We start from the raw sequence: 24,100 nt of genomic DNA, 5'->3' as shown, positions 1-24,100 counted from the left end.
AAAATACGGTCAGAACGATTTTTTTGTTTATTTATCTTGACTATGAATTATGATTTATGTGTTTGTACTTGATTGCTGGTGATACGCTTTGCATCGCATTGCGTCGCATTGCTAGGCTATAGTTTTGATCTTTGATATGAAGAATGTGTAATTTTTTCTTATTATATCATTCGTAAGGCACAAAAAACAATTTTTTATCTTAAATATCGATAGAAAGCAGGTACAGCCTTAGCTCACATGAATCTTTCCGTTTCGATTGGTACTTCACCCAGGCTAGTTACTTGACATTTATTACTTTCAGCGTTTGGCAGTTCCGTTTATAAGCTCGAAATCACAAATCCTGTCTATGTTTTTAATTTTATGTGAACAGTGGAGTTTGATTTCTTCCTCATGAAAAAATTGTTATTTCCATTCACACGAAGTGAAATATAACTCAATGATACAGACATTAAAGTTATAGATTTTATTACATTGAATCAAAATAATAATAGGCAGTTTTCATTGTGTTTGTGATCATCTTGATAAAAAATGAAAAGAGTTACGGTATGTATCTATATAGTATATTTATAAAACAATAACAAACGTTAATTGCGAAGTGAACGATGTATTTTGAAATATTTTTGGCATTATAAGGTGTTATTAGGATGCGTAAACAACATTTCATGCGAGAGCAAGTGTAACACTGAATATCATTATGTATTATATACTCTATGGTAAAAGTGCATTCGACGCATGTTCAGTGGAGGCAAATTTACCTGGGATAGCATCAAATCAATTAATCAATCACATCCTTACCGCGTCACCGCTCTCGCTCTCAGTGCATTCCGAATTTTCGCCAGTGCAAGACCTCTTCCCTTTTTGAGCTCAGAAAAATTACATTAATTATCTGGACTTGATTCTGAAGTTCAGTGCTTATTTATTTTTCATTACCCACCTGTTATTCTTGTCTTATAGATAGCCATCTGGGACAGCAGTTGGTGAATAATGTGATTCAATAAATGAAATTTCACAATCTTTAATAATAAGGAGCAAACATCTCAGGAGTAAGTAGCACTTTGAAGTTTGATGTGTTTAGTAGATATTCCTTTGGGATTGGTCCAGCATTCATTTGACATGTTTAATAGTGGGTGATTGCTGCTGCAAGAGCCGGGCTCCGGACGTCTTTGTGTATGCAGCGCCCTCCTCAGCACATAGTTCAACACATTCTGAACATCGGCAGAGGACAGCCAAAGTAGACGCTCATGTTGTGGATCAGCTGGTGCTGGAAATGCTAAAAATAGCAGCTTCCAGAGTGGACAAGTGAGTGATTTTTTTTTTATTTTCTTATATAAAATTTGCAAGTGCTAGGTGAATTTCATTGGAAACATTCTTTTTATCAAATTCTATTTCAGCAAAAATTGGATTTTATGTTGTATATTCAAACAAAGTTATTGATTATTATGTGATAGGATCGAATAATTCTTGAAGAATTGACCGAGCATTACAATTCAATGTGTGTTAAAATTTTAATTTGTATAACTCAATATTGGGTAGATTTCAAATTTTGTTTTACTTTATGTTTTGCGAATTTTCCACTACCAGCATTGCATTTATATCTTTCTGTGAGCAAAAGCGAAAATTTTTACGGAAATAACTAGCGGCAGTGACATTTCACAATTGTGTTTCTTAAACATTTTATTAAATAGATGACCAAGCCTAACTGGCATATATTTATGCTGTTAAATGAATCCCACTTAGATAGATTTGTCGCTCTCAAATGCTTTTTTGTACTAAGTTTCATACAAATTCTTGCAGCTACTATCGAAATTCAGATTGTATCAAAATGTTTAATATTCTAAGTCCAAAAGAACTTAACTGGAAATTTGCAAAATTTTGCGTCGTTTGTATGTTTGTGCTAGGTACACATAATTCAATTGAGTATAACACAGTTTGTTTCTTCAATGAAATAAGAAGTGATGACAAAGTTTTTATGCTGCTATTTCATGTTAACTAGGGTTAACTAATGATTTAGATATGAAAATTATGCTAAAACAAATAAATATAGCATAATATCATATTTTCTGAATGGTACGTCAACAAACTGAAAAAGCTCTTTAGCATATATTTTCCATCATTGCTAGATATTGCCGATATTATATTAGTTTTTATTCTAAGAAAAGAATCCACATGAGTTAACTGATATAGTACATTGCGCCAAAAGATACGCATAATATAGCCTCGCCCATAAATTAATCAATGATCTGAACAATTTCATTATCAGGATTTGAATATCACTTTATGAGCGAAAAAGCACATTTAACTATCAGCAATAAGTGATGATTTGAGTCTTTGTATATGCAGACTACAATATAACAGAATATAAGAAGATACAGATCATAAGAAGAATAATTAAACAATAAGATCATCATTTGAAGATTTATCACTTGAGGATGAAGTCTCAGAAGATCAAGACCATTATGCCATTACTGATAATCATAACTCTCAAACAAAATGTGGTTTTACAATTTAGTCATGCAATTGGGTCACTGCATAATCAAGTAAAATGCAATTAATACCACTTCATATCACATTGTACTATAGCAGATAAGATTAAAGTGTTTCAACAGTTTGTAAAATCCCATTTTATTGGATCAACATGCATTTCATCAGCTTATGAAAAATTCATAAGAAGGAATCAACGATAAAAGCATTTCTTAATCCACCTGAAACGGCAATTGTTATGAAGGATTAAGCATATATTGCAGCAAGCTTAACAATCCATTCAATTTGCATTAGCAGTGTTTGCAGGGCATAATGATATTAATGAAAAATAGTGATACGCTTTAGAGTTTTACAGATAATTATGGAAAAATTTATAGATTAATTTGATAGCTACAACCTTCACGTGTTCCTTTTAGGGATTAATAACATGGTAATTGCTTTAATTTTTTAAGCATTTAGAAAACAGAACGTTGAGGTATACATTCTTTTAATTTCCTGCATTACTGAGTTTTGCTGTGGATTTCTTTCATGAATCCTAGCTAGCTCGTTTAATCCCACTATAGACAGTTACACAACTTATAACTTAAGAATGACTGAACGAATTTTAACGTTATTAAAATTTTTAAATACTACAAAAAATGATTACCCGGCCGAGTCGAATATCTACTATACAATTTACTATAAATTGTACCTATACAACAATTCCTAGTTCAAGCACGTAGAATATATAGTTTAGATTTGATAGTCTGTAAAAGTATGTGATATTCATCAATTCACCTCCCTTATGAAAAGTGCCTAACCATCAAAATAAAATCAGTAAGTACTTAATTCAATTTCAAACAGTTTTACCACAATACAAAGTCTTAAATAGGACTTTAAATGAAGTAAATGTTTGAATGAAATATCTTGTTGTTGGTAACTGGAATCTTACTTCATAGTAGGATTGAAAATAATGGATGGAATGAATTTCACAATTTCTCAGGAAATTGCACGAAAAAGGAAAAATCTATTTAAGCCGTTTAAGACGGAATAACTAAAAAAAGTTCCAGTGTTTACGTTTCTGGTATTCAAGAAATAAGTTTGCGATCGCAGTTTTTATATTTAAAAGAAATCGTGTCTCTGGAGGTTTCTCTTGAGAGAGAGTATGATTGCGAGTTGTTAAGGATGGGAAAAGCATTTATTCCGAATGATTTATAGCCACACTATCCCATCCCTTTGTAAATTCCATGATAAAAATACACCTTTTACTTCTTTACATGATTTATTTCATTAGGTGAGAAGATTTTTCGAATCTACTTGTTGAATTAAATTACCATTTAACTTTGCAGTGAATCCTAATGAGACTTATAGTTTTATTTGTCTATAGCCAAAGTAGAGCTAATTTAATCTTATAGTATTTGTGTTGAATTTAAGAAGAGCTATTGCGAACGTTAAGCGTTATGAGGTTCGATGCGGCAACTAACTTCTATAATAAACTTCTTTTTTTGTTGATGAGGTTGACTATAATTCATAATTTCAAATAGTCCAAACTGTTTACGATTTCATACTTCCATGTGTGTAGTGATGAAGATTCTCCGGTATCGCTCGTGAAGCTGCACCTCATAGCTGACAAAGAAGAAGGATGGATTCAGATGATATCATCGATGGTGCACGTCATCCCCATCGAGAATCCCTTCGGGCCAACCGCCATCTCAATACTGCTCGATGCATGTCCCCTGCCCTCCAAAGAGGCTGTAGTTAAAGTAAGAAATATATTTCAAACCAATAAAGATCTAGTATTAAATGTAATTCTGTTGGTATAATTATATTTTTCCTAGTTGACGGAGATTTTCAATTTATCGACTGAGAGGGCACGGCTGGAGACTCCGAATATAAGGGTTGATCGCAACATATGCGTCGTGATCGGCTGCCTTGCCGAAAAGCTGGTTGGGCCTAATAGCATTGCTATGCTCACGCATAAAGCTCTAGACTACCTGTACACCTACATTGTAAGTATTCTTTTTTTTATACAGAGAATTTTCTTTCTTAGGAGTTCATGAAACAATTTATAGGTGTAAATAGCATTGTTGAAAAATCATCAATAGAAATTCCGTTTATTCGAACATAACATGCTCTTTAATATGTTTTGTATGATATTGCACTTACTCCACTGATATTGACCTGACACTGACGAACGACCCAAAGACATAACGACATTGATAATAACCTTCGCCCTGACACAGCGCGAATAGAAACCGCTTATTCTACAACACGAGCAAACCTTGACTTTACCTTTGACATTGTAGCTACATATTTCTGAATCGCGTAAGCGAAATTCTCTCGCTACAGAGGCATATATATACAACTTTCTAACTTAAATTTCCTAAATTAATAATAAAAACTAAAGGTTTTTATACGATAATCGGTGAGCTGGTGGTGCGCCTGATGGTAAGCGATCACCACCGTCATGAACAATCGTAGAGGTAGGACCTCTGCGAATGCGCTACCCGCTTTTAACGGGAAAGGGATAAGGACAAGATGACGACTTGAAAGAAGGAATGGACAGGGAAGGGGGAGGGCATTCAGCATACAAAACATGCTACTATTTCACGCCGGTTTTCTGTGAGGGTGCTTCTTTCTCCGGCGCGAGCTGGCCGAATTGTGCAGCAGCGGGCCAGGATGGGAGTGATCCCACATAAAGAAAGCGCGGAAGCTGAATTTTGACTGCATGTGAAATTGTTTCTCGTTTCTAGGCTTCTGACATAATTATTTCAGCTCCGCTTTTGATCGACCACACCAATGTAATATAATAATCTTCAAATGTTAATGGGCGGTGGTAGCGCTTACCATCAGGCGACCCACTAGCTCCTTTGCCGACTATGACATAAAAATGTATATTTATAACATAAGAAAATATTTGCGATAGGTCGACTTTCGGAATCCGTGCCTCTGCCTCTTCGCTATGATCGCTCTGGAGAAATTAGCTCATACAATGGAGAACAAACTCGTCATCAAGCACAAATTCGCACACAAGGATAACCCTTTGCTGCGCTTGGAGAAGTTGGCGAACGATGATGATTTTATACGGAGGCAGGTGGGCTTCGTTGCCGGTTGGACCTTGGACAACCTGTGTAAGTAAATTTTGGCATTTTCTGTTTTCAGATATTTTATCAAGTCCGAAGAATTATTAAATAGTTCAGAAACCGCTCCGTAAGCTAATTATTGCTGATTTGTGTATAACTTAGTACCTACCTCACAGTCGTAACCAATCCGATATTACATAGACGCAAATTAAAAGACGTAATTACGTTCAATTTCTTTCTATAAATCACATTTCAAAAGCTATTACATAGAATTCCATCGAAGTATAAATTTAATTAAGTGAAGCATTTCTTGCAAATGCGAAATTGATGAAAACATACTTTTATAAATTACCTTTGCTTAATAAAAGTGAGCTTTTCAAAACGCTCAATATTATTATATTTTCCAAGAAATTATCGAGGTATGGACTCTTTGATCAATCAGTACTGATTTTTAAATAATATGAGCGAACAAATGCCGTGATTGCAGTTTGTAATGAGCATAATGAATCTGATTACGGAATCAAATTGTCCGCTCACATATAAGCACAATTTGTTGAATGCAGCGTAGTTTACTATGCAAATGATGTCAGCGATGTATGGGGCTTTGATGAACTGATATTACAAACCCGAGTGTAAACTTTGCGTGGGCTATTGGAGCTCGCTTCAACGAATCTGCAAATATAGCAGGGAATCAATAACAGATTGCATAGGTTTCCTCTCGAATATGTGTGGGCTGGATAAAGGTCACATGCTATATCTATCTCATTAGAACTATGATTGGTTCTGATAAGGCATTCATCGCGTCTTCGATTCGTTTGAAAATTGAATCACATGGTGAAAATTATATTGCCAATAAGCTACCACTTAATACTGACTAGGCACTGGTATATATAGCTAGTGGGGTGGTCCCCTATAAAGGTTCTTTGAAAGTGGTTATTCACACGTATTAAACTGGATATAACATGAGAAATTTTGAAAGAATAGAAAAAATTCATCACGAGGCAGGATTCGAACCTGCGTTTCTTGCCTAACCGTAGCAACGCCTAGCCTCTCGGCCACCCGTGATCCTGCCACAGTAATCGAATTTCTTCAACTGGATATAACATGTTAAATAATAACATATCTACCTTACAAAGTCTCATAGCAGTGGGTGATAAATAAATAAATAAATCTTTATTTCACCTTAATAGTTGTACATATTGATTGAGAGGCTCTGGCCCTCTTCTAGGTATAACCTGTGCTAAGAGAGCCAGTCCCTTCCCTGCTCATTGTGTATACTTATAGGTAAAAATCTTCAGCATATAATTGATTTATGAAACTGGTGAGATTATGAGATTTTCCAAGCTACCGTAATCATGTTTGTCGAACCACGCTAATACCATTTTTTTGAAAGCGATCCTATTGAGCTTTTTTACTTTATTTTTGTTCGTTCACTTGTTGTTAATACGAGGAGCAATTACGCTATATGATTTTTTTATTGCGGGTATTGGGCATCTGTCAGTCCGTTTGTTCACTACTTCGAGGGCGGGTACAATATTGGAGTGGTATCTCTGCAGAAGATTCAATACATATAATTTGCACTACACTACTACGTACACTAAGCAAGTGTGCCTCCTTAAATTTAAACAATCACAGTTGCTGATGTCAAGGTCATGTCTCTTACAAGGATGGGTATGTTGTTTTATTTTGAAATCATTATTAGGTAGGCTGGTTTTTGTTTCTGTGAAAGTTGAATGTTGTGATGAAGTTGGATTTTCTGGTGTTAAGCGAGAGGAGGTTGTCTTCAAGCCACTAAGAAGTCATTGATAAGCCTGCCTCTGTAGCTATTTTGACGTCACGCCAGTTTGTATGGTGGAGCGAACATGGCATGTGGTATCTGCATCATGCACAGAGGGTTACCGTAAATCAGAAATAAAATTGGCGCGATCGTACTGGGAGCTTCACTGCTTACGTGGCCATCTACTTTAACAGAGTGGGATCTATCACTAAGGTAGTCCTGGAACCATTTCAAGGGTACTCCTCAAACGCCAATATTTTGCAACTTAGCAATAAGGATTCTAGTCGACACAGTATGAAACGCCTTTTGATACAAGTGAAAAAATATTTTCGTGTTGAATAGTCCATTTATTTAGGAAGGCTATAGGTATTCAACGTGGGTGAAACCGCGGGGCATGGCTAGTGTCATATAGACTGATAATAATTAATTATCATTCATCCATTTCCTATGGCATATTATTTGTTGTTGCAACCGTATATCGTAGTTAATATTGGTTATATCGCATGGTATCGTAGTTAGTACTGCTAGTTCAAAAATTATTTAATTGTAGCTGTTCACCTGTGGTACATTTATAGCCTACTAGCTTTCCGCCCGCGGCTTCGTCCGCGTGAAATTCGGTTATATCGCTTTCATCTTCCTATTTCAACTCCTTCTTCCATTTTTTTCGCGATAAAAATTATCCCATGTCCTTTCCCAAGATCAGTTCTAACTTCATACCAAATTGGAAAATAATTGGTTCAATGGTTTAGGCGTGAAAGCGTAACAGACAGACAGACAGACAGAGTTACTTTCGCATTTATAATATTAGTAGGGACTAGCTGCGCCCTGCGGTTTCACCCGCGTAAGTGCGTATCCCGTAGGAATATCTAGATACAAAGTTGCCTATATGTTATTCCAGTTGTCCAGCTGTCTACGTACCAAATTTCATTGCAATCGGTTTAGTAGATTTTGCGTGAAAGAGCAACAAACACGAAACAAACAAACACGAATTTACGAAAGTTCCCTCTTCATAATATTAGTATAGATAAGGTAATATGAAAAGGACAGCATAAAAAATAGACGTGGAATAGTTTTTCGTACTCATGCCAATTGACAACATTTAATTTTTTTATAAGACCATAACAGAAAAGATTTTACCATTTATTCCTTGTTATCACAGAAAACTTTTTTTACGATCGTATATTAAAAATATATATAAACGAGCAATGATGCGATGACGTCATTCATACGGTAGAATAAAAATTTTCCTTACTGTAATGTAATTTGAATTTTTTGTGATTTGTCCAAGTCCCTGTTTTTGATTTTAATCTCACTATCATGGTGCGTAAAAGTCATAAGAATAGAGTCAAATATAGGCACTCAGAAAGACTTGGTTCGCAAAATTTATAAAACTTGGCTTGGTAATCCAAATCCATTTTTTTTTTATCGTAAATCTAGATTAGCCACACGAGTAATTGTATTCTTCCGTACATTTGAGAACGGGATGATTTTTAAATTCAAAAAGATACCTTTAATAATTTGAAAAAATAAAAAGTATCGGTTATGTGATTTTTGATATTGTTTTAATTAAAATAAATAAGGAGAAACTTTTAAATATAACAACGTCAAATTTGTAGAGAGAGATTCAAATTCATGTGCAACACGTTGTTTTTCGTGCTCAGCGTGATCAGCTGTAAACATAGTCCAATCTAATCGTTGCAGATACAATACAATAATATAATTAAATATGAAAGAGGAACTATGTTAATTAAACTAGAAAACAAAACAAAAAAAACAGTTAATCGCAATATCTCATTTATCATAGACATCACGTCTAGGCCTTTTGAAAATAATAATTTCTCATGGGTCGCCAATTGGAAGCTTCTAAGGATATATTCAAATATATTCAGCTTCTAAGGATATGAATATATTTGATATATAAATAGCGAATATAGCGATGGGCACTTCACGTATATATCTTCTAAAGATATATACGTGTATATTACTTATTTAGGCACACAATACAATAGTTTGTACAGGTTACAATAGTAGAAACTATTCTATAATAATACATGATTAGAGACCTCTTCTTTAGACCTTTCTAACTATGACTATTTCTCATGTATTGATCACTAAAAACAGCTAGATACATACCCGCATCAAACCTAACTCAAAACTCTAGTCGAAAGAATTTCAACTCAAAATCAAGCTTACCAAATGCAATTAATTTTAAAGGCTTAGTAAAATAAAATACATTCATAAAAAAACATAAAACATATTAATTCATATATATAAACCGAAATTAATTCAACCTTATTCTCATCAATTAAAGTCGCATTAACAAACAATCCAAACACTGGGTATACCCTGGGTGAACTTTTGGAGAAGTTATTTTATAACTGATTGTATATCCACATGTTATTAACGATCAAAGTTATTTAATATTTATTAAGTTATTTAATATAATAAAGTAATTTATCCATCCATTCTGTTGTTTTAATCTAATCCTTTAACCCAAATCAACACAAAATTCTAGTTATGGTCGAGGGCAGGAAGCTGTCCTATGAAGAAGCTGACATGACCGGCATCAACGCCATACTGAACTGCCAGGATGTCAGCGAATACCTCCAGATCTCGCCCACTGGCCTAGAAGCTAGATGCGACTCGTATTCCTTCGAGAGTGTTCGATGCACCTTCCAGGTGGACGACGGGTGTTGGTATTACGAAGCCACTGTGGTGACATCCGGCGTGATGCAAATTGGATGGGCCACTAAGAACAGCCACTTTTTGAGCGATGTAAGTATTATCGTCTTTACCAATGTCTATACTAACATCAAAAAATTGCGAGTTTGTTTTTATGCTTGCACTAACGCATTAATTTTATAAAGTATTGGTTTGTATTGAAAAAATAGTTGTGTGTTGAACAATCCATCTATCGATGAAGGCTGTATAATAGACCTCCTTGAGAGAGCTTTGCTATTCGTAATAGTTTCGATATAACTTTTAAAGTCCATCCAGTATAGTTATTATAGTTTTTATATATCAGTGCAGTAGTATCAATTATGTAATCTGTAGCATCACACATAGATAAATAGGCTAGATTAAACAATATTTGTAATGTTGAATTCAGCTACTGTTTGTAGGGTGTATGCACGCACGCCTTGCATCCTGTAAACAGTACAATCACAGTGCCTAGTAGTATGCATTGTTTCAGGAGGGCTTCGGCATCGGTGACGATCTCTACTCGATAGCGTACGATGGTTGCCGCAAGCTGGTGTGGTACAACGCCAAGCCCACGGCCATAAACAACGTGGAGACATGGAAACCGGGCGATATCCTGGGCTGCCTCATAGACCTGGCCGCCAAGGAGGTGATCTTCTCCATCAATGGGAAGCGTTTGCCGCCCTACAATGATATCTTTGATGCCACTAGGTGAGTTTTTTATCATAAAGTTTTCTAGAAATTTTGAACAAGTTTGAATATTGCTTACAGGAGATTTTTATAACTTCTGACTTATATATAATATCATTGAAGCAGGTTTAATACTCGAAAGTAATTATGTCAATTCAAGGATTTAATTTATTAGACTAAAAATTTTCACCAAATGTGTCATAATAATTCCATCTAGGTAATAATAATAATATGTCAGTTGTTTGGAACTCGGAAACGATAAACAACATAACAATAGGAATTGTAGTTCTGATAATCATTTGTTTATGGGTTATTGTTTGTTAGGTTAGACCTTATAGGTTGTGTACACAGATTCTGTTTAATAATCAATTTTTGAAACAATGAATTTGTAAAATCGACATAAAGAACGAAATGAAATAAAATACGAAACAAGACAAATAAAATATTTTTAAATAATTGCTAGCCATTGCATCTTTTAACCAATATAGGGACGTTGCCCATATGTACCTGTTTGTATGTTAATCCGTAAACATCTGAAGAGAACAATATTTTATCCCTTTTTTATAGTTATTTTTTCCCTGAAGATTCGCATTACCTCATTTATATTAGACTAGCTGCGCCCCGCGGTTGCATCCGCGTAAGCGCGTATCCCGTAGGAATATCGCGATAAAAAGTTACCTATATGTCCAGTTTTCCAGCTGTCTGCGTACCAAATTTCATTGCAATTGGTTCAGTAGTTTTTGCGTGAAAGAACACACACACAGCCTTATAAACTTTCGCATTTATAATATTAGTACGATTATAGTTCGTATATGGTTCGCCTGATCGAAAGCAATCATAAATGTACAATCAAAAATGCATTGCCCACTTTCAAAGGATAAGAAAAGAATTTATTACGGAATAAAGGAATGGAGTAGATGGGGCTTCGCCTTCCCCACTCACCGAGCGAAACACAGTAGCATCCTACTATTTCACGTCGATCCTCTGTGGAGGTGTGGCACTTTCCCGATGCGAATTGGTACAATTCGTGCCGAAGCGTATTCGACGCACATTAAATCTATAAGCCAGTTACAAGTGCCAAGTAACGCCTTCCTTATTATGATGCAAATCCTAAATTGGACATAATTATCTTCAGATATGGCTTCTTCGCGGCGGCCAGCTTCATGGCCTATCAGCAGTGCCGATTTAACTTCGGCAAGGACCCGTTCAAGTACCCGCCGTGCGATCGACTCTTCGGCGCTTTCAACGATTTCGGGAACCTCACTGAAGAAGAAAAGATGGTAATCTAAATACATTAATAAAAAATTAATATGAGCCAGCTAGTTACAATAAAATACGTATTACGCCACCGCGATTTTAAAGTGCTACACAAAATGGCTGCCAAAAGTCGTAGTTTACATAGAATCGTACGTACGTATTTCACAAATATAAATTGCGCGGAAGTCCAACACTATATATACAGCCAAACCTGGGTAAGTGAGAGCTGGATAAGTGAAAAAACTCTATAAGTGAGAGTAATAGCCAGGACCCGTCATTTTAAGCTCCCAAAACCTCTATTAGCGGGAAACAGAAACCTCTGTAAGAGAAAGTCGATTCTCCCTCACGGACCTCCGTAAGTGAGACTGCTACTTATCTAGACCTCTATAAGCGACAGTCGAGCTTTATTTATTTATATTATTCAGGAGGAATATATGACAAAACAAATGAAAAATTTAACATCTGCTATTTTATGACCCATTCTTAGCTTTCGTGAAACTTTCTACCATTATTTTGTATTGTTTTCTCGTCAATATTGTTCCTATTCTATTTCGTGGAACTAAATAACATTGTCATTTTATCGCATTCTTTTCGAATGGACACATGTGCTTGTGTACTGTCATGTAAGTCGGATTTACTCAGTTTATAGTAATTAGTTGTCAAGGAAATTTTTAAATATATGTAAGTTTTAAATAAAATAAAATAGTTAGCAGTTACATTCTCATTTCTAAATAAAATTCAATTACACAGTACATAAATTTTTGTTTTGCTTTCATTAAAAATAATATATATATATTATGCATTAGTGAGAAACTCGGGTAAGTGAGAAACCTCTATGAGCGAGAATGAGATTGATACAGTCAAACCTGGATAAGCGAGAGTTCAAGGGAGCACAATATATATATTACGAAGTACAAGTCGAAATAAGAGAAGGACTAAAATATAAATAGGCTATATATTTACACTACTATATTGCATTGTATTTCTACTGTGCATTCTATTATATATTCTTTCGCTGATGTCTTTCATGCGGGTGTTAGTGTTCCCTATTTAATAGTACTGGCCATAATTTTAACTACAATTACATATGCATATTATATTACAAAAACAAAGCTTTCAAAATTGAATACTTAATTTGACACAAATTGCACTCCGTGCAGTCTCGCTGTAATTACCTAAGTATTCTAAACGTGGGGTTGAAGCGACACATGTTCTTGCGTTCCGATTTCTCAGCTATTATCGCACTAGAATAGAGGCACCCAATTGATAGTTCAAATGTAATTCCCGCGACATATTATCCACTTCCATTGATAGAAAATTATACAGTCTTGGTGTTAGATGTTATAACTCCGTGAGAAATAAAATGATTGCACTACTAATGTTTAAATGCAAATTACCAGCAGTTGTTACGAACATACACGTTTATAACAACTAAATTTATAGAAACACGTCACTAATAAATATAATGATTTTAGAAATTTCCGATTAACTTTGCAATGTTTCCGCTTTAACAGCTAATACAGATATATACAGCATAATAGCTATGAGCAAGCTCTCCACGATTTACTCAAATAAATAATGAAATATACAATCACGGTAAAAACTACCTTCATCCTAAGCCCATGTCACACTCTAGCCTCCTAACAATCTCCAAACACAGAAATCATGTTACAAAAACACTGCATTGCCATGTTAAAGAAAAATAAACGAACACAAGCATAAATATAAAGTATAAGTAAGGATTTATACTTGCTATTAGCAAATTTTGTTAAGATTTCGTATATCATCGTCGGCAACGGCGGGTGGGTCACCTGAAGGTAAACGCTATCACCGCCCGTAGATATTTAGAGAGGCGTAAGGTCAATTGCAGACCTTACGCCTATTGATATTGATACTTCCCTGGTGCGAGCTGACCCAATAAGTGCCGAAGCGTGCTCGACTTCCGCATACAAGAATTAATCTAGAATCTAGGACATTTTTAGGCGTATTTTCTAGGTTTTATTTATGTAAATCAGTGTTACAGCTGTATTGTACTGTACTATATTGCAGGTGAAGCCGCGACGCCTGATCCTGGAGCAGATGAGGCACTCGAGCGTGAAGGAGGACTCGTGCACGCTCTGCTTCGATGACACCGCCTGCTGCATGCTAGAACCGTGCGGACATAGGTATGCAGTAATATACTAAAAAAAATCGACCTTGTATCCTTTGGTTAATATGGTACAGAAATATCGGCGTTTTTATCTGAATTTCCCCGAATTGACATTAGAATTTCGAAAATACTATTAATTCGCACTCAATATAAATCATAGTGTCTTAAGGAATCATAATTTTGATTTTTCTTTTTTCGAAAAAAAGTGTTCATATATACTTAATATACATAATTATTTTATTTCATAAGAAACCTAAATTATCAATATCTCTGTACATAATATCTTATATTAAAAAGACTGCCACTAACATTAACCGTTTCAAGCATACATGGGGACAGATAGATAGTGTATCACATGATCGTGCTCCGGCCTGAACCAAGTTCGATCGTCTATGGGTACTTTAAATATCGGTGCGGCTGTTTCGGAGCGCTTGCACGTCAAACCGTCGGATGCAGTTCGTTTCGAACCGATTCGATCGTGTGGACGGCGCACCGAACCATTTTTCGGTTTAGTCACACGCACAACACGACGCGACGTGTTATCTAGCGATGATGCTAGCGTATAGCTGGGCGGCTCGGAGTCTGAGTCTGGTGCGCTTGTCTGTTGTGTAGACCGCACCATACTAGGCCTTGGCCTACACCGCTAAGTGCCTACGAAATCGCGTGGCGCCGTCGCCACTTCGACAGTCGGTTGCCACAGACTAATAAGTACAATCGCGCTTGCGTAACAATAATATTATAATGCTATATAATAATATTATCTTCAAATATAAAGTTAGGTTTGGAATAGTCTAATACATTTTTTTTTTTGCTTACTGTACTACCCCAAGTACTGAAATTTCCCTGTAATTATTACTAATTAGTGTATTATGTGTGTATAATAAAATGAATCCAAACTAGTGAATTAAATAAAAAAACAGTTTCTACGTCAAAACTTATTTTTATTTCAATGAGTATTTGCCAAGTATTTGAGATTATCACGATGTTTACAAGTATATTTAAGTAAGTAAGAGAGACTACAATATTCATTGTTATATCTATCTAAATGACCTAGTAATCATACGCATCATAAGTATGGTCCAGTGACTGACTATCTAGGCTCGCGTATAATATCATAGAAATATTACCGAGCCTACAATCCTACCGCTATAAGTGTCACGTCACTCTGCCCCACATAGACCCAGAGTTACGAGTTAGAAGAGAACCGCAATACTTAGGTGAATATCTTGTGAGGCACTGTGCGCTTTTGCGAACTGAATTTAACTTTCGAGATCCGCTATTACTATGAATGGTTACGAGAAGTTCTGCTTCTGTACTTGAACTTATTATTCTGTGACCGTACATTACTGGTGCGGGCCGCAGCGAATCGGTCGTGAATGAATACTTTTAGGAAGGATATATTGTATCTGTTTCGAACAGGGGCTTCTGCTCGGTCTGCACGTCCATGCTGCGCGAGTGCCCGATGTGCCGCGGCCCGATCCTCAACGTGCGCCGTGAGCAGATCTGACACGAGGACAGCGACTTCACGCCCACCCACTGCAGCCTCGACCTCGGCGACGTCGACGACCTGGACGACATAGAGATCGCGATCGACCTGGACTACTTGGCCGACGTCACCAGCGCGTCCAACACAAGCCACGACTACAAGCGCGTGCTCTCCGCCTCCAATCACTCCTCGGAGCGGTCCTCGCTGGTCTCCGTGTCGCCGATCGCCTCCAACGAGAACATTCCTGCGGATCAATAGATCCATGACGATACGCGGCGCCGCGTAACATCGACGGCCGTTGCTACAGAGCATGTATAGCTCGTTTTCGAAATTCGAATTTCACACACAATTTGCTTAATTTAAATGACCGGGACGTTGGACGAGTTTAAAAAAAATAAACTCATTTTCAAAATTAGAATTTGGAAATTGAGGAAATATGCCCTAAATACCAAGGTAACTTTTAAATCTATAATTTAGACAGTCTTACACAGGACAGAGCTATAGAGAGACATATTTCATTTCTGAAGCCTGTAGTACTAGTGACGGCCTTGAAAATGAGATACTGTGCTATCAGCCCCTCTGACTCCATTTGATCCATACATAATTAGCGTAATTTATTAAATTAACATTAATGATATTACATATATATGTGTTGTTGTTAATGTTTCAACTCAATGGACAATACTTTATATATTAGCTATACCTTTGCTTTGTTAGTTGTGTGGAACGTTATAATTGGCAAATATTGTGGCAAAAACATGTAAAAGCAGACCAACTTCATTTTGGTTTACGTCATTTTTTTTATATTAATTGCTGTTATAAAAAAACGAGCTTCGCTTTAATTATTAAGAAAACTGATGAATTCCTTATTTGCAACGATATTTTCAGACGTATATTTATTGTTACATATCCTACATACTCTAGGTGTTATGTGTAATTACAGTAATTTACAATTATCTTAATGTTGTAATGTTAATGATAACCGATAAACTCTCGAGCCCTCGCCCTGAGCGGTGGCGATTTGAAACTATTGTTTAATTTATGTCACAAAGACAGCTTTAACTATTCTAAGCAGTTTTTAAGATCTTTTTGATGAGTTGTATTTGTTTACATTTCTATCTTACCGGTGATTCTTTATTTTTTTTTTACGTAAAGGATTCTATCCATTACTTTTGTGATCCCCGCAACGCTTAGATAGTATAATATAGGTATATTCAAGTATTAATATAGTTATTACGTGACAAATATATTTGAATGTCATATTTTGATGTCTAAATGATGATCGATGTATAATTTTATCTTACAGTGTAACTTTAAGATCCTTTGGTTATATATACGGTCGATTTCAATTTTCAATCGGTCTGTAATTGGTCGGTGAGTAACGTTGGGAATTTCCGAACGATTGGAAACTAAAACCAGGCATTAGTCAATGTCAGTTGAATATTAGATGTCTATTGTCTACTTAAATATACAATAACGTAGTCAAAAATTACGTTTGATTGTTAAATACGACTTATTCTATTTATGATTTCGTAGCATGTTTTGTATTTCATGTTGTATTGTTTTTTTTTTTTTTTTTTAATCATTTGTTTCGACTGAAATTTAGTCCGATTCAGGTGTGGGGAAGCTTTATTGTCAAATGGTAAAGTAACTTAAATGTGATGAATGAACAAATAATAAGCAAGTATTATATTTAATTTTAAATTATGTTTAAATTTGAATTATTCATTAATTCAAATCGTTTGTCGAACTTAATTTATGACAATATTATAACAATTTTCTTTAATGTAATTACCTGGCTAAAGTATTGGAAATCCCTAAACAAATATTATTTGTTTTAAATAATACTTTCTATGTTTGGGTTCAACTTCTATTCTCAGATGACTAACGTGTAAGTCGCGTTGTCTCTTTGTATGACAAATATGAAAAACTCAATTATATAACAATAATAAATGAATAATAACTTGTAGACAAACACATAAAAACAATTTGTTATAACGAAGCTGACTTCGTATATTTAAATATGAGATCTATCTAATTTCTCTCTTTTTGACTGTCCATCTCTTTTCGCAGCAAATTAAGTTATTGTGTACATTAAAATACGAATATTCACATATAAAATACATATTAGTAAGATCTATTAACATCCTTCCGAAATTCATATAAAACATCCACTTAAAAGAAAGAGAAATTCGTTTCTAAATTATATAAAGCTGGCCTTGTGCATAACAGCTAAGTGGTGTCTGTAGCAATCATGCTGACGTAACTAAACCGGTGTTTTCGACGTTAGGAGTGAGTTTTGTTTATATATATATTTTTTTTAAAGACAGATCGTTTCTGGCGAGGGTGATGCTATATAAGGGTTACATTAAAAAAAAACTAACATTCATTATCACGCATGAATGATTAGTAACCGTTTTTAATTTAAATATTATATATTTGAACTCGCAAGACTGTTAGAATACCTTTACTGATATTTAAAAACGTACAATACATCCGTATTTCACTTTTGTGATGTGAAATTATTATTTTTGTGTTTATTAGTGATATTGCAAAACGACTGAACGTAATCCATAATATACTTCCTTGATACTTGCATTACTTAACATAATTTTAGCTATAGATTTTTTTTTTTTAATATCTCTACGCGGAAACGTTAATTATGGTGCGCTAACTACGAAGTACGCTAAATTGTAAGTATAATATTTCAAGCGAGTGTAAATATATCGTAGAATCGGGCGAATATTGAAAGTGTTTAGCTTCGTTACGTTCTTTTTGGAATATGGGAACACCTCTTACTGGCTTTATTTCTTAAATTATACGTATTGAACTTAGGTAAAATAATTTTTTCTTTTGAAAAATTACTAGTCATTTAAGTTTAGAGACGATAGGTTTTTTTATTATTATTTCATAGAAAAGATCGCTTTAGCTTTGTATTCATTGATTTTGCTTCCAATATGTAATGTTCATTTTTCAATAGACAATAATCAAATTTCTTATATGATACTGTTAAATCTTATTATATGTGTATTAATGTTGTGTATTGATATAATTGGTGTAAATAGTGGATAATCATTATCTATTGTGACTAAGCGTTAGTATCAATTAATATTCTATAGTTTGTATAAATTAAAATATTTTTCCTAAATTTAGCCGAAATATATATATTGCTTCTTTAGCATCGAATGTGAATAGGTGCGTACATATAGTATCTTATTCATCTTCCTTTACTTTTAATCGCGTTTTTTTTTTTTGAGTAAACCGTAAGTTAAAAAAAGTTACATTTATTTATCTAGTATCAAATATACAATTAGTAACAAAAAATTATCAATAGTTATAGATTCTGTCTTATACGTATACAAATGTAATAAATTACCTCGGTCTACAATTTACACAACGTGTATTGATTTCCATAAATTGCGTCGTATTGTTAGCGACCGATTCACGGGATATGAAAATAGGCTAATTTCCTGACAATATACTCATTTCTGAAGAACGTCCTTGCCGGCACTCGTGTGATTGGTGCGAAGAGAATCGATCCTATCACACCCAGCCTAAACAATATTACGTCTAATTATTTATACGGGAAAGCCTGACGTCTTTCCAGATCTATTTTTGTAAAAGATAATGCAACACCAAACATGTAAGTGTGCATTTGTATTTTCAGATATCTGTTGGAGCATTTATTTTTTTCATAGTATTTTATTATAATGTAACATAGAATCGGGGAAAGTCGTCGTAGGGAATAGTTTTAGAGTACTGTAAAGAATAATACATAACGCAACTTTGTAAATGTGTAAAGCACTTCAGAATAAAATTATCTATTCTAATATTTAGGATACCGAAACGGAGTCTGTCCAATCCAGAGTTTTATTATTACGGCTGATATTTTTGCAACGATTTTCTCTTATGATGATTCATTTGCAATTTATTACAGGTCTTCGTTTAGATATAATGATTTGTGGTATTATTGTTGAATTGCGCTCAATTATTTGATTTATTCTGTATGAAGTTATATTTTGTCTAAATGTAAAAATATTTAAGTAATCACTGTAATTGTTGTTGGAAGTCACAATATAAGAATTATTAAAAATAATATGTGTTTCTTTTCATTGCGTATTTAAAAAATACTCAACTAAAAATACATAATAGATCCATAGAACTATATACACAGACTAGCTGTAGGCGGGTAGTTATTTGCATTAATTGACATAATAAAAACTACACTATCTTCTAATTTGGATCAAACTGCACATAGTGTGCAGATTTGATAAAAGTCGGTTGAGTAGTTAAGAAGTCCAAAGCGGACGAACAATGTGACCCATAATTTATATATATTAAGATATATTTACATAAATGAATCGCTTAGTGTTGTTTTAATCGAATAACCCGAGATCGCTATGACACTTTCGGTAATTTTTTAAATTTTTTTAAGGCCCAAGGAAGATTCTTATGGAGAGAAAAATCGTACCACGGCTAAATCCGATGCGGACCACTACATACCGATATTTCACTCTAATTACAATTATCGTCATCCCCATATCCTCTACCTATATTCTATATGCTACGTATATTCAAATGTACGAGGGGTCTGGATGGAATCCTTATGCTCCACCTTCAGCGTTTGATCATTAATGCTCTTCTTTAATAGGATTACTAATTTTAGACGCAAAGTGTCTATAAATTCAATTACTTATTATCTAATGTGGTGTACTATTCGATAAGAAATCGGTAAGGCGTGGTAAGTAAGTATTCGTATGAAATTGAGCATAACATGAATAATTTTGGGCTTATAGATATCCATCTTCTGTAAGATTATCCATAACTCTTAAAATAAGGACTATAACGCTTAGGACTTCTTTTGTGTGGATTCTCATCGCTCAACTTGGCATCTGCGATTTATCTTATATTTTTCAATAGCAATAGAAATATTTCAGGACTCAATAATCACCAATCTGGTCGGAGATATTAAAGTAAGAAATCAATATATTAGTAGTAATATGATTAAATCATTTCAGCCAGTCAATTCATTGAAAATGTTCAATACGACTGTTGACCATTCAGGTAGTTAACTAAACAAAAGATTTCAAATTACTTGTTACTGAGATTTTTTTACATTTAAGGCCTTAACTGTTTAACTATAATATTGGTTTCGTCAGTTGTGATGACAATAAAGATTTTTAAGTAAACATTAACTCTCTAATGTAAATTATTTTATAGTAAGTAAACATTGTTTAACTAAATCTAGAGCAATTGAAATACGAGACGTATAGTTTACCTTTTGCTAATCAAATGTTCAATGTTTATGTTAACAATGAACATTTTAAAAGCAACCCTTTGTTACAATATTTATGTAATGTTAAAAGCTTTCCTTTGATAGGTTCAGACTTAGAAATCCTAAGGATTTATTTATAATCCTCTTACGATTAAGATGTCTGCTGAAATGCTTTTCTACCTTTCATTATTTAAAATACATCGATATAGAGGATCACTTTTCTCTAAAAAATCTATGCTTTATTGTTTATATTTAACTAGCGGCTAACCTAACCGCAGCTTCGCACGCGTTAATTCGGAGAAGTTTAATAGATGTTATTAAAAATATAACCTAACATGACCTAACCTTCCTCATGAATCACTATTTATTAAAATCGAATCCATTGTCGATACGGGGAGACCTTAAATAATACCCCTTTTTTAACTCATGAATTTTAACTAAATCAGTTATTGTGGCTTAACTATAATAGTTAGACTTATATCCTCGCGAACTGATTTCTTCGCAATAATATGTACTTTGATTGTGTAGAACATTATTTTTTATATCATCAATAGATTTAGCAGCGTATTTGTATTCGTTGAAAAATATGCCTAAAAAGATTGGTAATTTGTAAAACCAATTTTTTTTAGGCATGTTTTTTCATAACTTACCCGCGTTGTGCCCGTTCCCGTGGGAATTTCGGGAAAATTTACATATGTAAACCTTCCTCTTGATTCAGTCGTATCTATTCAAAAAAAACCACGTCAATATACGTAACAGACAGACAGACGTGACAACGTAAGCTACACAGCACAGTTAAATATAGGTAAGTTAGCTTTTCTGTGTGCTTTTGTGTTTTTTTTTTTGCCTTTTGTGTTTGTGTGAGTGCAATAAAGTATTCTATTTTTATTATAAACCTGAATAGTTTGTTTGAATCTCAGCAACTACTAAATAACACCTTTTCACTATGAAGTTTTAATAAGATTTCAAAAATGTTCCATTTTCAACTATTCCAGTAGCGTGTTTTATAGTGTCGTTCATAATTTTGAGGTCATCCTTTATCTCAGCATAAGACCGTTGCTGAGATCAAGGTTGACCTCAAAATTCATAAAAGTTTTAGCATATTTGAAGGCTGGACTACCACGTATGCTAAATATCTTTATTAATAAAAGCATCACACTTAAAACTAATATTATAAATGTGAAAGTTTATTTGTTTGGATGTTTGTCCATCAATCTCAAACGAGTCTGATGTACCTGAACAGATTTTGATGAATTTGTGCGCAGAAAGGGTATGAGCTGACTTGGGTGATAGGATACTTTTTATCCCTATTAAATGCTCCCTTAGGATAGAACAGGATTCTTGATATCCGGGGGGAGCCGGGACGAGCGTCTAGTTTTATAATAAAACCCCTTACGTTCCCCTACTGTGCCTAGTTGTAGTACCTGGTTGCTACTTATAGATAAGAAATGGCCAACATCATCGAAAAATATTTTATTATTAACGTATACTTTTATTGAAGTATGTTTTTTGGCTTCCAAAACAAAAAGGGTCAAACTAGAACCTTAGTAAACTAAGACCTCACCGTCCGTGAATTTAATTTTATATTATTATTCAAGTCGTCTATCTGTTTTCTGTCACCAGCTTGTATCTCATGAACTATGACAGTTATACAGTTGAAAATTTCATAGCTAAGGTATTTCTTTTGCCGCTATGGAGACGGGAAAGGGACGGTTTACACGGTCATAAATAGGATGGGTGACAATGGTCAAGTATATGAAAAAAGAAATGTCTTTTTTCATATACTTATTCTAGATTAGACGTTAGAACGGAACCCTAGTCTCACGAGTCCGCCTCGCACTTGAATGATTGATTTTATTTAAATTGACATCTTCCTTGACACTGGCAAAAGTCATTACTCATTGCCATAATTGAGAAAAAAGAGTATTTTTGTCACATCCATTTTTTTATTTATGTTATTGTTGATAAATTTATTTATTTTAATTATTAATTAGCTCATAAATAGGTCTGTGGACAAGTTTTCCATATATTTGGGAAAATTTGCTTTGTAATGGCCATAATTTGATACTTACACAAACTATAAGGAAACCTTATAGATATAGATCGTTAATGGATAAATTTGAAAGACGTCAAATAAGCAAAACACATTACCTGCAGTATGCTAAAGGGTGCTATTTTCCACCATGCAGATGTGAGGATGTAAAAGCTAAGCTGAAAAATGTGTCCGTTTTCACTAATACGAAGCTATATAGCGATGCGAGTATGATGTGCTATGAATATGCGGCGCTGCTAATAAATATGAATTCATCTTTCTTTATGAGTTCTTCGCGCATTGTGTGATGTAAATAAATTTTTGCTTCTACGTTGGCATGTTTACTTTAAACGCAGGCCTAATGTAGAACTCTCCGCTCTGCACATAGCTACACCACTCGCGTCCATCCATGATACGCATCTAAAGCATACATCCATAGCACGCATATTGCCATATAAAAATCATGTCTCAGTTGAAACCATTGCATACGATTGGGGGATATCAAATACATCCACAACAACGTAGCACAGCACATGTCTGGTGGAAAAGCACCCACCTTCGAAAGGCTATTTTTTATGAGTAAGACCGTATTTTGTTAAACCTAATAAACGTATTCTGTTCTCGATAAGCACATTGTTGTGAGATTTTCATATTCTAAAGCTGAAATAAGTCTGTGAGAAAAATTTGGTGAATGTTAATGCCATTACTGCTCCGAATTTATAATAATTTAATATAAAGATGAGATATTTTGCGGTGCTGGCTAATTTTGATGCTTTGTTAAAATATCATGTCTCAATTTTATTGATTAGTAAATACGTTATAGCGAAACAAGGAAATATCGTGAAGGAAGCAATAAAAGAAAAAAAATTGTCATAAAATTTTATTATCGATAATTTGTATTGTTCCTGTAAACAAGCTCTGAAAATATAAGGACTCCAAAAAATTTATCTTCCAAAACATTTTCTTTAAACTGAGGGTGTGTCATCGTCTGAAATAAGAAAAAGAAATTATGTTAATATCATCATTATCATCAGCCCATACAATCCCACTGCAGGGACACATGCCTTCTTGAGGGTTTAATATATTATTATAGTTAAACCCAAAGAGCATCAATATATTACGCCTTTCTTAAACGGTAACACAAGAAAAAATTAACATACACATTATACAACTTTTAAAACATCGAAGCAA

At 34.3% G+C, this 24,100-nt stretch overlaps 1 protein-coding gene across 3 annotated transcripts; it reads left to right on the top strand.

Moving 5' to 3' along the window:
• The first annotated feature begins 310 nt into the window (after positions 1-310).
• Positions 311-19,698, top strand: LOC119835690 (RING finger and SPRY domain-containing protein 1-like). Of its 3 annotated transcripts, none has more exons than XM_038360666.1 (11): positions 311-543; positions 955-1,043; positions 1,125-1,299; positions 4,043-4,223; positions 4,299-4,469; positions 5,387-5,591; positions 9,836-10,095; positions 10,517-10,731; positions 11,846-11,990; positions 14,017-14,132; positions 15,536-19,698. In XM_038360666.1, coding segments are annotated over exons 2-11 (1,557 nt in total). In that variant the 5' UTR covers positions 311-543; positions 955-1,042; the 3' UTR covers positions 15,624-19,698. The 3 variants fall into 3 exon arrangements, with proteins under 3 accessions (XP_038216594.1, XP_038216593.1, XP_038216592.1); XM_038360665.1 differs by having other exon boundaries at positions 10,514-10,731; XM_038360664.1 differs by having other exon boundaries at positions 10,499-10,731.
• The last annotated feature ends 4,402 nt before the right edge of the window (positions 19,699-24,100 follow it).

The sequence above is a fragment of the Zerene cesonia genome, chromosome Z, assembly GCF_012273895.1.
Source record: "Zerene cesonia ecotype Mississippi chromosome Z, Zerene_cesonia_1.1, whole genome shotgun sequence".
Taxonomy (NCBI): Eukaryota; Metazoa; Arthropoda; class Insecta; order Lepidoptera; family Pieridae; genus Zerene; species Zerene cesonia.
The sequence above is the reverse complement of the archived record's forward strand: the minus strand, read 5'-3'. Positions and strand labels throughout refer to the sequence as shown.

Bases quoted from the DNA above. Each gene is read 5' to 3' on its own strand.
- LOC119835690 (XM_038360664.1), top strand. The intron at 4,224-4,298 runs GTAAGAAATATA...TATTTTTCCTAG, and splicing joins CCAAAGAGGCTGTAGTTAAA to TTGACGGAGATTTTCAATTT. The intron at 5,592-9,835 runs GTAAGTAAATTT...ACAAAATTCTAG, and splicing joins TTGGACCTTGGACAACCTGT to TTATGGTCGAGGGCAGGAAG.